This window comes from Anomaloglossus baeobatrachus, chromosome 3 (assembly GCF_048569485.1).
Source record: "Anomaloglossus baeobatrachus isolate aAnoBae1 chromosome 3, aAnoBae1.hap1, whole genome shotgun sequence".
NCBI lineage: Eukaryota > Metazoa > Chordata > Amphibia > Anura > Aromobatidae > Anomaloglossus > Anomaloglossus baeobatrachus.
Window position 1 is genome coordinate 70,798,651 of NC_134355.1, and position 15,000 is coordinate 70,813,650.

The 15,000-nt window shown below is 43.4% G+C and overlaps 1 protein-coding gene across 7 annotated transcripts in view; it reads left to right on the forward strand.

Annotated features, from left to right (window-relative positions):
- EHBP1 (EH domain binding protein 1) overlaps nt 1-15,000 on the forward strand; it is a 536,928-nt gene that overhangs the window by 405,958 nt on the left and 115,970 nt on the right. For all 7 annotated transcript variants that reach the window (XM_075339243.1, XM_075339247.1, XM_075339245.1 and 4 more), the window contains 2 exons: nt 5,634-5,772; nt 9,302-9,405. In XM_075339243.1, the coding sequence (XP_075195358.1) occupies nt 5,634-5,772; nt 9,302-9,405 (243 nt within the window). The remainder of the gene's footprint in view (nt 1-5,633; nt 5,773-9,301; nt 9,406-15,000) is intronic.

The following is a 15,000-nucleotide window of genomic DNA, read 5'->3' on the forward strand; positions in this document are numbered from 1 at the left end:
TGAATTTGCTACCAGTATTACCATTGCAAGCCTTGCAAAAAAAAAAGAAAAAAATAACAATTGTCGCAGTAAAGGGCTTACCTATAAATCTGGCTTTGGAAAGGTATAGCGGATGAAATGCAGTTCAGTGGGGTTGTATTCTAATCCTACCTTTTCAGACTTCATACAGCATTAGTGGTTTATCTGAATGGGCATAAAATTAGAAACTAGTTCTTCTTGTTGTACGAGTCGGTGGGACTATAACACGATAGAATCCCTCCCCGTGAAGGTTGCAGCGAAAGGGGAAGAGATTAGCAGGGACAAGCTTTGCCATTGATATCAATCGCCTCCTGAATATACACAGCTGCATGAAAACATCATAATGGAGAGGCTGAAAGTTCAGGGGCTGAGTTACATTTCTCAGGATTAAGGGGTTGATGTGTTTTTGTTTTATTTTTGTTTTTTTTTGTTAGTTGTTTTGGCCTTTAATTAGAAAAATTGTTTATCTCATTTTTCCTTTTTTGTTTAATTACAGAATTATTATGCATGAAACATATACCTGGATTACAGTGGAGAGCAAAACATTTGGAAATGGCCTTAGGGGTACTTTGCACGCTGCGACTTCGCTACTGCGATGTTGTCAGGGGCAAATCGAAAGTGACGTACATCCGGAGCCAGTAACGATGTCGCAACGTGTAGAGCCTAAATGCACCGATAAATGATCGCAAAAGCGTCGTAAATCGGTGATCGGTGTAGTGTCGGTCATTTCCATAATTTCGCTGCAGCGACAGGTACGATGTTGTGCCTCGTTCCTGCGGCAGCACATATCACTGTGTATGAAGCCGCAGGAGCGAGGAACATCTCCTTACCTGCGTCCCGCCTGCAATGAGGAAGGAAGGAGGTGGGCGGGATGTTTACGTCCCGCTCATCTCCGCCCCTCTGCTTCTATTGGCTGCCTGCCGTGTGATGTCGCTGTGACGCCGCACGACCCGTCCCCTTAGGAAGGAGTTGGGTCGCCGGCCAGAGCAACGTCGCAGGGCAGGAAAGGGCGTGTGAAGCTGCCGTAGCGATAATGTTCGATATCACAAGATATCGCATCTGCGACGGGGGCGGGGACTATCGCGCTCGGCATCGCTATCATCGGCTAGCGATGTCGCAATGTGCAAAGTACCCCTTAGTGTTAAGTCCTGTAATTACATTAGGAAAAAAATAATAATAATTAATGGTCTAATAGTAATAATGCAACTTGTGCCATTAATGTATTGAGGGAAAAGGGTGGAAATAACCATGCTGCCAATGCAAAGAAGTTCTTCATTGCTGATGGTCTCCTTGATGTTAAAGTACTGGCAATACTGTGATTTTACCATAGCAGGGTTGCGGACTCGAATATTACCCTTATTTAAAGGGGTTGTCCCTTGCTTTTACATTGATGACCCATCCTTAGGATAGGTCATCAATGTCTGATCAGCCAGGCACCCCCACTGACCATCTGTTCTTGGGGCCGGCGGTAGGCGGCAAGAAAAGCTGCATTCCGGAGCTGCCCAGTCAACTGATAACGGCCGGGCACTGCTCAACTATTGAGATCAATAACAGGCGGATGTGCAGTACTCGGCCGCAGCCACTATCAAAAGATGGAGCAGCTTCCAGAACTGAGCATTTCTCATAGACAAGGTTACGGAGTCGAACATTACCCTTATTTAAAGGGGTTGTCCCTTGCTTTTACATTGATGACCCATTCTTAGGATAGGTCATCAATGTGTGATCAGCCAGGCACCCCCACTGACCATCTGTTCTTGGGGCCGGCGGTAGGCGGCAAGAAAAGCTGCATTCCGGAGCTGCCCAGTCAACTGATAACGGCCGGGCACTGCTCAACTATTGAGATCAATAACAGGCGGATGTGCAGTACTCGGCCGCAGCCACTATCAAAAGATGGAGCAGCTTCCAGAACTGAGCATTTCTCATAGACAAGGTTACGGAGTCGAACATTACCCTTATTTAAAGGGGTTGTCCCTTGCTTTTACATTGATGACCCATTCTTAGGATAGGTCATCAATTTGTGATCAGCCAGGCACCCCCACTGACCATCTGTTCTCCGGGCCGGCTGTGGCAGCAGGAAAAGCTCCATTCCGTAGCTGCCCCATCAACTGATAGCGGCCGGGTACCGCTGAACTATTTAGATCAATAGCAGGTGAATGTGCAGTACCCAGCCGCTACTACTATCAGAAGACGAAGCAGCTTCCGGAACTGAGCATTTCTGGCTGCCTGCTGCTGCCTCCGGCGGTGGCACTGAGAGCAGCTGATCGGAGGGGGTTCCGGGTGTTGGACCCCGGCCGATCAGACAGTAATGACCTATCCTAAGGATAGGTCATAAATAAACTAGTGAACAATCTGTTTAATCTGTACTAAGCTTTCCAGACCTGAAAATGAAGACAATCGGGCAAATTTAATCAAAACTGTGAAAAAAACAAACAACATGTATTTGGGGCCCTTAGCAATCAGTCAGAGCAGAAGTTTAATTTCTTTGGCTGGTGTGGTGACATTTTTTTTTTCTTTCAAACACTTGATAAATCTGCCACAAATGGCTACGTGCACGTATAGTACTGAACGGTGAGATGTGTATACAGTACTGTGCAATCCTTCTATGCAAATATCAAATGCTGCAAAGGCAGAATGTTTACAGAAATTGAAGTGTTAAACAATCATTGTTATCAATGAACAAAAAGAAATCTAAATCAAACCAATATTTGGTATGACCTCCCTTTGCCTTCAAAACAGCATTTTCAAACAGTTTTTGAAGGAATCCAGCAGGAATTCCGAGAACTAACCACAGATCTCCGAGAACTAACATCTCCGAGAACTAACCACAGATCTTCTGTGTATGAGGCTCGTGCAAACCCTTCTGTCTCTTCATGTAATACCAGACAGATTTGATGAGGTTGAACACAAATCATGATTTCCAGGACTTTGTTCTTCTTTACACTGAAGTTAGTTCTTAATAACATTGGCTGTATGCTGCTGCTGTTGTCCTGATGCAGAATAAATTTGAGGCCAATCAGACACCTCCCTGATGATATTCCATAATGAATAGGCATCTGTCTGTATTTCTCAGCATTCAGGACAACTGGGGAACATTGAGGACCATACCATAGATGCAGTGGTCGGCCAAGGAAACCTAGTGCAGTTGACGACAGACCATGCTAACTTCCCTTTCAAATTGAAAGATGTCCAGCATTGCCATCAACTCAGAACTAGCAACAACCTGGGAGACCCAGCTACACATCTCCTGTTCAGAGAGGTCTGGCTACAACTGTTCTGTATGGAAGAATTACAGCCAAAAGCCATACCTTAGAGAAGGGAATAATGCCAAGCAGGGCCAGATTAAGGTTGGTGGGGGCCCCATAACGTTAACATTTTTAGCCATAACAGTAGAGTACGAACTTCCGGGGTCAATTAGCGTCCTGTGCCCGCAGTTTGTTTTTGTGTTTTAAAGACGCAGATACTAATAAATGGCGGCCCCCCCCCTCCCCGAAAACACAGCTGATTTATTAGACTGTCTTTACAGAGGGGGAGAGGGTGTGAAGAAAAAAAAAATGCTGACAGGTGCCTAGTGGCAAGTATGGCCCTGGTGGTGGGGGCCCCCTTAGCAGCTCTTTTGGTGGGGGCCCCGGGGCTGGAGCTCTGCCTGCCCCACCTATAATCCGGTCCTGATGCCAAGCGACCCAATTATGCATGAAAACATAGGAACTGAGTGCAGAAAAATGTCAGCAGGTCCTCTGGACTGATGTGTCAAAAGGTGAAATACTTGGTTGTAACAGGAGACAGAATGCTGAAGGGGTGAAGACTGGTACAATTATGAGGGCCTGCAGGCAGCAGTGAAGCATGGTGGAGGGGTCTGGCAATTTTGGTGCTGCATTTTAGCAAATTGATTTGAGGATTTGGTCAGAATTAATGGTGATACTTATCCATCATGCAATATAATCAGGGAGATGTGTGATTGGCTCCAAATTTACTCTGCAGCAGAATAACATCTCCAAACATACAGCCAATGTCATTAAGAACAATCTCCAGTATAAAGAAGAACAAGGAGTCTAAAGCCTGCTTTACACGCTGCAATGTATCTTACAATGTGTCGGCGGGGTCACGTCGTGACGCACATCCGGCATCGTAAGATACATTGCAGTGTGTGACAGGTACGTGCGATTGCGATTGAACGTTAAAACGTTCATCGCATACACATCGTACCTTTCTCTTAAATTGCACGTCAGATTGTTCATTGTACCCGGGGCAGCACACATCGCAGTGTGTGACACCCCGGGAACGATGAACAGATCTTACCAGCGTCCTGCGGCTCCCGGCCGGTAATGCGGAAGGAAGGAGGTGGGCGGAATATTTACGTCCCGCTCATCTCCGCCCCTCCGCTTCTATTGGCCGGCTGCCGCGTGACGTCGATGTGACGCTGAACATCCCTCCCACTCCAGGAAGTGGACGTTCGCCACCCACATCGAGGTCATATGGAAGGTAAGTACGTGTGACGGGGGTTAATCGTTTGTGCGGCACGTTCAACAAATTGAACGTGCCACACATACGATGGGGGCGTTGCAAATCGCATGCGATATCATATGCAAAATTGCAACGTGTAAAGCAGGCTTTAGAAGTGGTGATCCGGTCCTACAGAGAAATGATCTATTATTAAGTCTGTATGGGAATACATGAAGGGACAGGTTTGCACAAGCCTCATACACAGAAGATCTGTGGTTAGTTCTCTGAGATGTTGGGAACAACCTCACTGCCAAGTGATTCAAAGACGATGCACAAGTGTACTTAGAATTAAAGGGTTTGTCAGGTCTAAAATAAAAAGTCTGCAGTTACTATATGTGACACAATACACTCACATTGAGCGAAACCTCGCACTTCTAGTCAGATTTTGGCCGGGAGTCTGCACATCTCTTACTCGCAGCCACATGACCGCAGTTCCCAGCTCTTACACCGGAGAATCCCAACAGCACACAGTGTATGCAATCTGAGGATTCACAAGTTTGCAGTTACTTGAATTGAGCAAGACCGTGCCTCTCCAGGATTCTGGCCAGGAGTCTGAATTTCGCATATTCGTGGCCATGTGCTGTCGTTCCCATCTCCGACACTGGAGAGCCCTTACAGCGCATGATGTGAGGACTCACAAGTCTGCAGTCACATAGTGACACAGGGACTGCAGATTTGTCATTTTAGACTGGACAACCCCTTTAATATTTTGATGCTGTTCTTAAAGCAAAGGGCGGTCACATCTATATTGATTGATTTTAAATTTCTCTATTGTTCACTTGCTTACATTTTTACGCTTCTGTTGTTTAAACCTTTCTTACTTTGCAGAACTTTTTTAACACCTGCTTAGAACTTTTGCACAGTACTGTGTTTCGCTGGATATATATATATATACATATATATATATATATATATATATATATATATATATATATATATATATATATATATATATATATATATATATATATATATATATATATAATATTCTATACAAAACTCTGGTTCAGGCTTTTAAGCCTCTACATGTCTATGTCCCAGGTCTTTAGTTTTCTAGAAAGAGCGAATGTTAGTTTTAACCATTGTGATGATCCACATTTATATTTTTCTATTAGAATGGTACTGAAGAATCTGGTTTGCACAGACCACACAAACCTTCGGATCGCTTCAAGAATCCTGTTGTGATCAACAAAGATTTAACAGTCAGAAAAATAGAACTTGAGTCCTACAGTCAATGGGTGGAGATCTGTCCAGGTATTGGATTACCTTTTAACACATTTTGGATTGTGTATGTTCTTGTATGATATACTGCATATTTTTGGTCATTATAGCGCAGATTGCTGTATGAATCCCCAGATCAGGTGTCATTATCATTGAGGAGCACCACTAATTGTTTTGTCACTCCCAATTAACTATGTTCGTGCTGTCATAAACTGCTCCATATGGTTTCCCTGTCAGTTATGTTGATAACAAGAATAGCAGAGCAAGTAGCATTATTCTTGCCATAAAATGGATGGAAACGTTGACTTTACCTCCGTTATAACACAGTATCCTAGGGTTTGATTTGGATCCATCATATGACACAAAGCTTTGGTTGAAAGAGAACAACCTAAATGTGAATGTTTTGACCATAAGAACCAATCCGGTCATTGCTCTGATGTTCCCGTTAACTTTGGAAAAGAATAGAATTGTAGCCTGATTCGTTCGTATGTCCTTTTACCATGTTATATTTTATATAAATCCAAAAGGCCTTCTCTATCAAACCTGTCTGACAAAACTGCCCCTTTTCCCATCGCAAACAATCAGATCACATCACAGAAAAAAAAAGTAAAGAAAATAGCATAAATAATATCTGAAATAACTTTACCAAATCACACTCATTTTGTCTATGGAGGGAATTACACCAGTACATTAAAATGACTGCCGCCTTGAAATACTGACAAAAACCTGTACTAGAATGGTGATATTATAGGTTACTATGATTGTGTGTAGGATGTAGGATGCTTTGCTACGTGACCTGGAGCTAACTGTATAGTATTTGGCATAGGTTTTCTCCAGATCACAGCAATTGCTCAGCATTCACTATGATTGTGTGGACAGCATGGTTAGCAGCCTCCTCTTACTACAGCACCCCTGGTATCACCAATATTAGATCAGATAGACTGGGTGCACAGCAGAATGAGCAGCTTCTTATCTCAGTACTCCTGGCATTTACAATATTAGATGAGAAGCACAGGGTGAACTGCAGTGTGAGCAGACTTACCTCTGCACCCCTGGTAGCTCCAGTTTTTGTTAGGAAATAAAGGGTAGACATCAGTGTGTAGCCACTTCTTACTTCAGCACGCCTGGTATCTCTACTGTAAGATCAGAATGATTGGGTAGACAGCAATGTGAGCGACCTCTTCTTACCTTAGCACTCCCATTATTAGATCAGTAGGACATAGTGAACAGCAGTTTGAGCAGCCTCTTCTTCCCTCAGCACCCCTGGTGTTTCTAGCATTAGATCAGAAAGACAGGGTGACAAGTTGTGTAAGTAGCCTATTCTTACTTCGGATAGACGAAAAGGCTGCCCATACTTCTGGCCACACTGTCTTTCGGATCTAATTCTGGACATACCTGGAGGACTGAGGTAAGAAGATGCTGCCCACACTGACCTCAGCACTCCTGGTATCTCCAATATTAGATCAGAGACAGATTCGACAGCAGCCATTTCTTACCTCAACACTCCTAGTATCTCTAGTACTAGATCGGAGATAGGGTGGACAGCAGTGGGAGCAGCCTCTTCTTACCTCAGCACACCTGGTATTTCCAGTATTAGATGATAAAAACAGAGTGGACATCAGTGAAAGCTGCCTCTTCTTATCTTGACACTTCTAGTATCTCCAATATTTGAGTGGAAACAGGATGGGTAGCAGTGTGAGCAGCCTCTTCTTACCTCAGCATTTCCAGTATTAGATCGGAGAAAGGGTGGACAGCATCTTGAGCAGCCTCTTCTTACCTCAACACTCCTAGTATCTCCAGTACTAGATCAGAGACTGGATAGACAGCAGTGGGAGTAGCCTCTTCTTCCCTTAGCACACCTGGTGTTTCCAGTATTAGATCAGAAAAACAGGGTGGACATCAGTGAAATCTGCCTCTTCTTATCTTGACACTTCAAGTATCTTCAATATTAGTTTGTAAAAAGGATGAACAGCAGTGTGAGCAGCCTCTCCTCAGCACACCTGGTATTTCCAGTATTAGATATGAAAAACAGAGTGGACATCAGTGAAAGCTGCATCTTCTTATCTTGACACTCCTAGTATCTCCAATATTAGATCAGAAAAAGGATGGACAGCAGTGTGAGCAGCCTCTCCTCACCTCAGCATACCTGGTAATTCCAGTATTAGATTAGAATTGGTGATGGATCATTTGCAGTCTTTTTCTTTATGTGAACGATGGTAGCTGGCATCCCACTGAAAGACACTTGCACTGCAAGTGGGCTTTCACGAAGGGTGGAATAATGTCAGTTAGCTCCAGAATGTGATTGAAACCCACTCAACCAGTAGTTCCTAATAAAAGCTTTTAAATCAGCCTGACATTGGTTAACTGATGGCGGGTGGGGTTTCAACCGCATTGATCCTGGGCGACTCTGTTTCAAATACCAATTCACCCCGAGTGTGGACTGAAATTTAATGAATAGCCATTTAGGATCCAAAAGTATCGGCTCTTTGGGGTGAGCTGAGCTAAATTATCCGGTGCATATTGCTCATCCCTGCCTAACTGTCCCTGTATACACTAGCATAGATAAAGAGGTCTTTAGAAAAAGTATTTCTAAAGATGTTCTATCGTATGCTAATGAGCGCAGGGACTAGTCCCCTGGGCGTTAGTTCCCCTGGCTAGTCGGCTCTATTAGCATGTTAGTATGCCCTTAATGAATGTGCAGCGTCACCGGATGATCTCACTCACCTCTCCGCCGCCCGATGCTGGATTTCGGCTCAGTGTGCATGACCCCGGAGTTTCGGTCATGGGCACTACTTCAGTTTGAATCCAGGACGCGTACACCCGGCTTCATAGTGCGCATAACCCAAACTCCGGGGTCATGCGCACCGAGCCAAAATCCAGCATCAGGCGGCGATGGCAGCGGAGAGGTGAGTGAGATCATCCTATGACACTGCACATTCATCATTCATTAGCATGTTGGCAAGCCCACAGGGGCATACTAACATGCTATTGGAGTCGACTATCCAGGGGAACTAACGCCCAGGGGACTAGTCCCCTCGCTCATTACCATACCCTAACAGATTTTTAGAAATACGTTTTCTAAAGATCCCTTTATCTATGCTGGTGTATACAGGGACAGTTAGGCAGGGATTAGCAATATGTACCCACAACTGCTCGTGGTCCTGGGTGCATATTGGACCTGACAGGTTCCCTTTAAAGATATTTGAGTTTATTTATAGGGACATTTCTTTTTCTAACTTATTTTTTTGTATTCCCGTGAACCCCTTTAAAAAATTAAAGCTGAGCTCTGATTGGCTACTAAGAAAACATTGATAATAGAGACTCTTGGTTCCTTTATGTACATCATTGCTATCACCTTGTTCCTTTTCACTTACTTTTGAATATTTACTCCCAGATGTTTTACACTTGTCATGTTTTCTTTAATTTCGAGTGTTTTTTTGTTGTCGTTATTTACTGCAAGTCGATTTTAATCAGCGTTAAACACTTTATGTGGAGCCCTATCCTCATCCTCCCAACCAAAATATAATGGACTTTCTCCGGCTTCTGTTTATTTATTTTGCAGAGATGAAAAGGCAGAGATCAATGCAAGAGGACACAAAAAAAGGGAATGAAGGAGCGGTGATAACCGAGACCCAGAAGAAGCCCTCAGAAGATGAAGTGCTAAATGTATTTTACTTTCCCCTCTCTCTGCCCTATTTCATGATTGCTGATAATTCTTCACTGCATGGGAAAATTGTGCTTTTATTTGTTAAAAATGAGATGTTAGGGGTTTTTTATATTTTTTTTTTCCTTTTTCAGAGATGTCAATCTCTGGTGCATTGAAATCTCTGTAAGAGGGGCGCAGCGCTGAATTAGTCTGCACCAAGGTGATAATTGTCAGATAAAAAAAAATGAATTTCTCCCACTTGCAAAAAGTCCCCCTTCCCCTTCTCGTGTGAGGCGTTGCCATTGAGGACACTTCCCTTCCAAAAAATGCCGGTATTGACCTAGGAGAAGGATTTTAATTATTACCATGGAAGATACCGCAGTGCTGCAGTTAGAGGGACAAGTCACAGGAGACCTGCTCGATTTTCCCAGCCAACCCATTTTGTTGACTTGGGTTAATGGGTGTTCAACCTTTCCATTATCCAGATCAGCCGTGAATTACCAGCTGAATGATGTTTGCATTAATATAATATATATGGTAATTTCTTCACTTAATTAACGGGGAGGTTCAGCTCAGTAGGAGTATGGGCTGATCATGTGTAAAATTGATTTGTGAGGGAAATATTTAATAGACCGCGGGGAGAAAGCAGCATTTGATGGACAGCTGTGAGGGACGGATAGACGAGGGAACACGCTGGAACCTGTGTGTTTCCCAGCATGCCGAGCCCGAGTTTGACAGCGGCCATTCACTGTGTATAATTTGACAAATTGGCTTCCTTGTCTTTAGTTTCTCCTAGGATAGCTCGAATTGTCTTAAGACAGTGCCCTGACCAAAGGTTAGAAGAAACACGTTCACAACTCAGGAAACCGTTCTCACCTTGTAATTTTTTGGCTATTTGTCTAAATTAGTCAATGTGGGTTTATGACGCCTAATTGTTGATGGAGTAATTAGTCTTCCTCCCTCTCTTGCACCTCTTGTAATCATTTCTATAGGCTGTAAATCAATTGGGTAATGGAAATCCAGAGACCTTTCTTCAGGGCGGCACTTAATTAATTTGGTGGAAGAATGCGGGTCTGTGGTTCTGTGTTCGGAACGGACAATGTCGCAAACTTCAAAATGTATATATATCTGATGTTCTTATCCCTTATGTCTCACATGGATCCAGGAAGCTCAGCTATAGGGAGTTGTTTGATTCGGATTTCATGGAGATAATAAAAGTGATCACTGTTGTATTGAGTTCCTTTAATAACAATGTAAAGGTCCTGAACTATAAAGGCCATTAAAGGGAACCTATCAGATCCAATATGCACCCAGAACCACGAGCAATTCTGGGTGCATATTGCTAATCCCTGTATACACTAGCACAGATAAAGAGATCTTTAGAAAAAGTATTTTTAAAGATTTTATGTCGCATGCTAATGAGCGTAGGGACTAGTCCCATGGGCGTTAGTTCCCCTGGCTAGTTAGCTCCATTAGCATGTTAGTACATCCTTGTGGGTGTGCTAACTTGATAATGAATGTGCAGCATCAGAGGATGACCTCACTCACCTCTCCGCTGCCATCGCGTCTGACTCCTGGACTTCAGCTCAGTGCGCATGATCCCAGACTTCCGGTTATGCACACTACATGAGTTTGAAGCCAGGACGCGTACACCTGGCTTCATAGAGCGCATGACCGAAGATCCGGCACTGAGCCGAAATCCAGTGTCGCACCGTGATGGCCACGGAGAGGTGAATGAGATCATCCTCTGACGCTGCCATTCATTAGCATGATAGCACACCCACAGTGGCGTATTATAAAGTCTATAAAGTGATCCGTTCTCCATGGACTTCAATGTTTAAAAAACAGATCTGTGAGAATTCATTTTGTCAACAGATCTCTGCAGGATCCGTTCTAATGGATGATTACTGGGGATGTGAACTCAGCACATATGGGGTTAATCTGTAGATTAGACCAACATAAGCAAATGTCCCCAATCAGGAAACAAATCAGTGGTTCATGGTTAAAACAATAATTTTTATTACATAGATTAAATAACACACATTTAAAAAAACAGAAATATCCTGTAGGGACACTATTATATACCCAGAAACCATTGGTTACATCCAGACAAATAGGGTTATATGTTACAATGACAGAGACTTCTATATATGTGGCAGAATACCATAAAGCAGTGCTACTAGTAAAACCATACATGCACTGAAATACACATTATATCCATAAAGCTGCCCATAAATAGAGCCTGATAACTGGAAAATATACACTGCCCTGATGTAACAGGAGGTCATCCCAAGGCTAACGCCATAATAGCTACCTGATAAATAACCTGGGTCCGGGTAAAAACGTCCCTGCACCCAAACGCCGTTTCGCCCTTGCTTCTTCCGGGGGCGTGCATGTATGGTTTTACTAGCAGCACTGCTTTATGGTATTCTGCCACATATATAGAAGTCTCTGTCATTGTAACATATAACCCTATTTGTCTGGATGTAACCAATGGTTTCTGGGTATATAATAGTGTCCCTACAGGATATTTCTGTTTTTTTAAATGTGTGTTATTTAATCTATGTAATAAAAATTATTATTTTAACCATGAACCACTGATTTGTTTCCTGATTGGGGACGTTTGCTTATGTTGGTCCAGTTGAATTTAGTGGCATGAACATATGGTCAGGTGAATTGTTGACTAATCTGTAGATTAATAACATTTGAATCCTGCCCAAGCGCCTGCTCCTTGAACTCCTCCCGGCGGCGTTCGGGTTTCAGTCAGTCATCATGGCGGCACTGGTATGGGTTCAGTCACCGCTCTTTGTATGGAGTTTGGCGGCTCTAACCGCCCCCACTGACTGACAGCCGCATTGCATTAGAGGAGGCTGTCAGTTCATTTTCTCCAGGCAGTGGGCTTTGAAGTGCAGGCACCAGGCAGCTTCCAAATGCTATTACACTGCAGATTAACCCCATATCTGTAGGTTAATAGTGCTTTATCATGTGACAGGGTTCCATTTATTAATTAGTACTGTTGTTTTAATCCTTATTTCATAAATCAATAATACATGTAAAAATAAGCAATTTTATATCTTATTAGGGAAATATGCTTCTTTCTCCTTCTGGATTAACCCATTCACCCCCAGGTGAAATTTTTTTTTCCCCTCCCTTTCTTCCAAGAGCCATAGCTTTTCTTTATTTTTCTGTCCACATAGTGTATCAGAAAATGGATAAAATTCCAAGTGCATTGAAATTGCAATAAAGTGCATGTTCACCATATGGTTAAATGAATTTGACAATAAGATTGTCCAGGTCAGTGAGAGTACAAGCTGTGTTTTTTTTTTTCTCTTATGTAAGCAGTGAAAAAAGGTTTTTTAAAAAAAAAAAATACATCTTTACTTATGCTGCTGTTTCTGCCCTGAGCTGAGGTTTTACCATTTGGGATAGATACAATGTTTTGATCGCCTCTTACTGCATTTTATTGCAGTTATGCGGCTGCCATCCCCCCCCCCCTACCCCCATAAAATTCTGGCTTTTTTTTATTTATTTCCTCAATGCATCATTTAGTGATCGGATTAATTTATTTTATATTTTGACTTGGGGGTGATTTGAACTTTTGAGAGAGGGTTCATATTTTTTAAATCTTTTGGAGGAAAAAAAAAAAACCTTTTTCCTGTATTTAATAGTCCTCTTTGGATGATCGCAGCTTTTAGCCCCCTATCGCTTGTGCTCTGTATAGCTAAAATTACGATCTCCTATGAACGTCAGCCATTGGCTAGCTTTTATGGGAGAGTCATAACACACATGAGGGGTCATCAGCAGACCCCTGGCTGTTATAACAACCCATTGGCCCCTGGGTGAGCATATGAAATGATGTGCCATCCCTGCCGGTTTGTGTTGTGTGTCACTGTAAGAGCAGCAGCATTTAACGTTACCAACCCTGGGCGGAGGTCTGCTCCAGCTGCGGCTGTTTAAGGCACATGATGGCTTATTACATCAGCCATCATCTGCTGGGAAAGATCAAAGTCAGCAACACAATATATGACGTACATGTACGTCTTGTTATAAAGGGGTTAATTTTTCACTCTCAATTTTCAAGTAAAATCTGTATTCGTTGAGAATTCAATAGAGAATTTTGAGAGTTAATTATCAGTCCAAGAGAAAGAAAGAAACCGATTTCTCTAATAAGATATACCGGTATTACAGGGTTTCTCATTTTCTCACGTACTGTTGATTTATGAAATAAAAATTTAAAATGACGGTTACTTTTTAAGACTTAATAATTAATTGGTGTGTGATGAAAATAAAGCTACTGGGGATGACAGTGTCTCCTCCATGGGACAGGCACCGTCCAGGGAAAACTGAAAAATTAACTTTCCATAGAGTTCTCCGTATCTCAGAATTCTGGAGTCCTGTGAGTGTCAACTATGGACAATGGCTAACACAGACCGAAAAGGCCCCTATGCAGGAACAAAATATGGGCCCCTTCCAGTGCAATAGCTCATAATAATGCACAATTCCACCGCTTTGGAGTTGGTAATGGGCCCCCTCCGCCTCTTGGACCCCCTCCGCCTCTTGGTCCCCCTCCGCCTCTTGGGCCCCCTCCGCCTCTTGGGCCCCCTCCGCCTCTTGGGCCCCCTCCACGTCTTGGGCCCCTTCCACGTCTTGGGCCCCTTCCACGTCTTGGGCCTCTTCCACGTCTTGGGCCTCTTCCACCTCTTGGGCCCCTTCCACCTCTTGGGCCCCTTCCACCTCTTGGGCCCCTTCCACCTGTTGGGCCCCTTCCACCTGTTGGGCCCCTCTACCTTTTGGGCCTCTTAATCTCTTGGGCCCCTTTACCTCTTTGACCCCTGTGCAATAACAATATATGTGCCCTTTGCTGTCCAGTAGCTTATTATAACGAACAATTCCACCTCTTTAGAGTTAGTAATGGACCCATTACCTCCTGGGTCCCCTCACCTCTCGGGCCCCTATGCAAGAACAATATATGGGCCCTTTGCAGTCCAGTAGCTCATCATAATGCACAATTCCACATCCTTTGGAGGTAGTAATGGGCCCCTTCACCTCTTGGGTCCCCTCACATCTTGGGCTCTCTGACCTCTTGGACCTCTGTGAGGCCGCACAGGATGCACCAGTATGTCCGCCCCTGCATTGGAGGCTAGCAGAGGTCACACCTACACTTCGCATCAAATGTAGTTTCCCTAATGAGCTTGTTAGATTAATTTCCAGTGTTGAGTAGTCTGGCAAAGAGTTGCCTGATAATCTGGAACTTGGCAGAACTCGTTGGAGACTCACTGGAGATATACATGCCCTCATATTTTCATGAGCAATGCAATTGGATTTTTACCAAGAAATTTTAATAGTATTTTCTGTGCCTGATTGATATTTTGGCTCTTGTTGATGCCGGATTAATGGACTTCTACTACGCCACATTTACTGTAAAATATACTTTGTAAAAAACACTTTTCCCAGTTAAACTTTTTACTCTGATGGTAGGTAAATTGTCACTTTTGTTATGTCCCGGTTTCCGGTGAATCTAGAATAAGATTATTCTAAATTGCCACTCGCCTTTCCTGGACTCCTGAGTGGCAAATTCTATCGATGTCTTCCAATGTACTTACGGTTACGGTTTT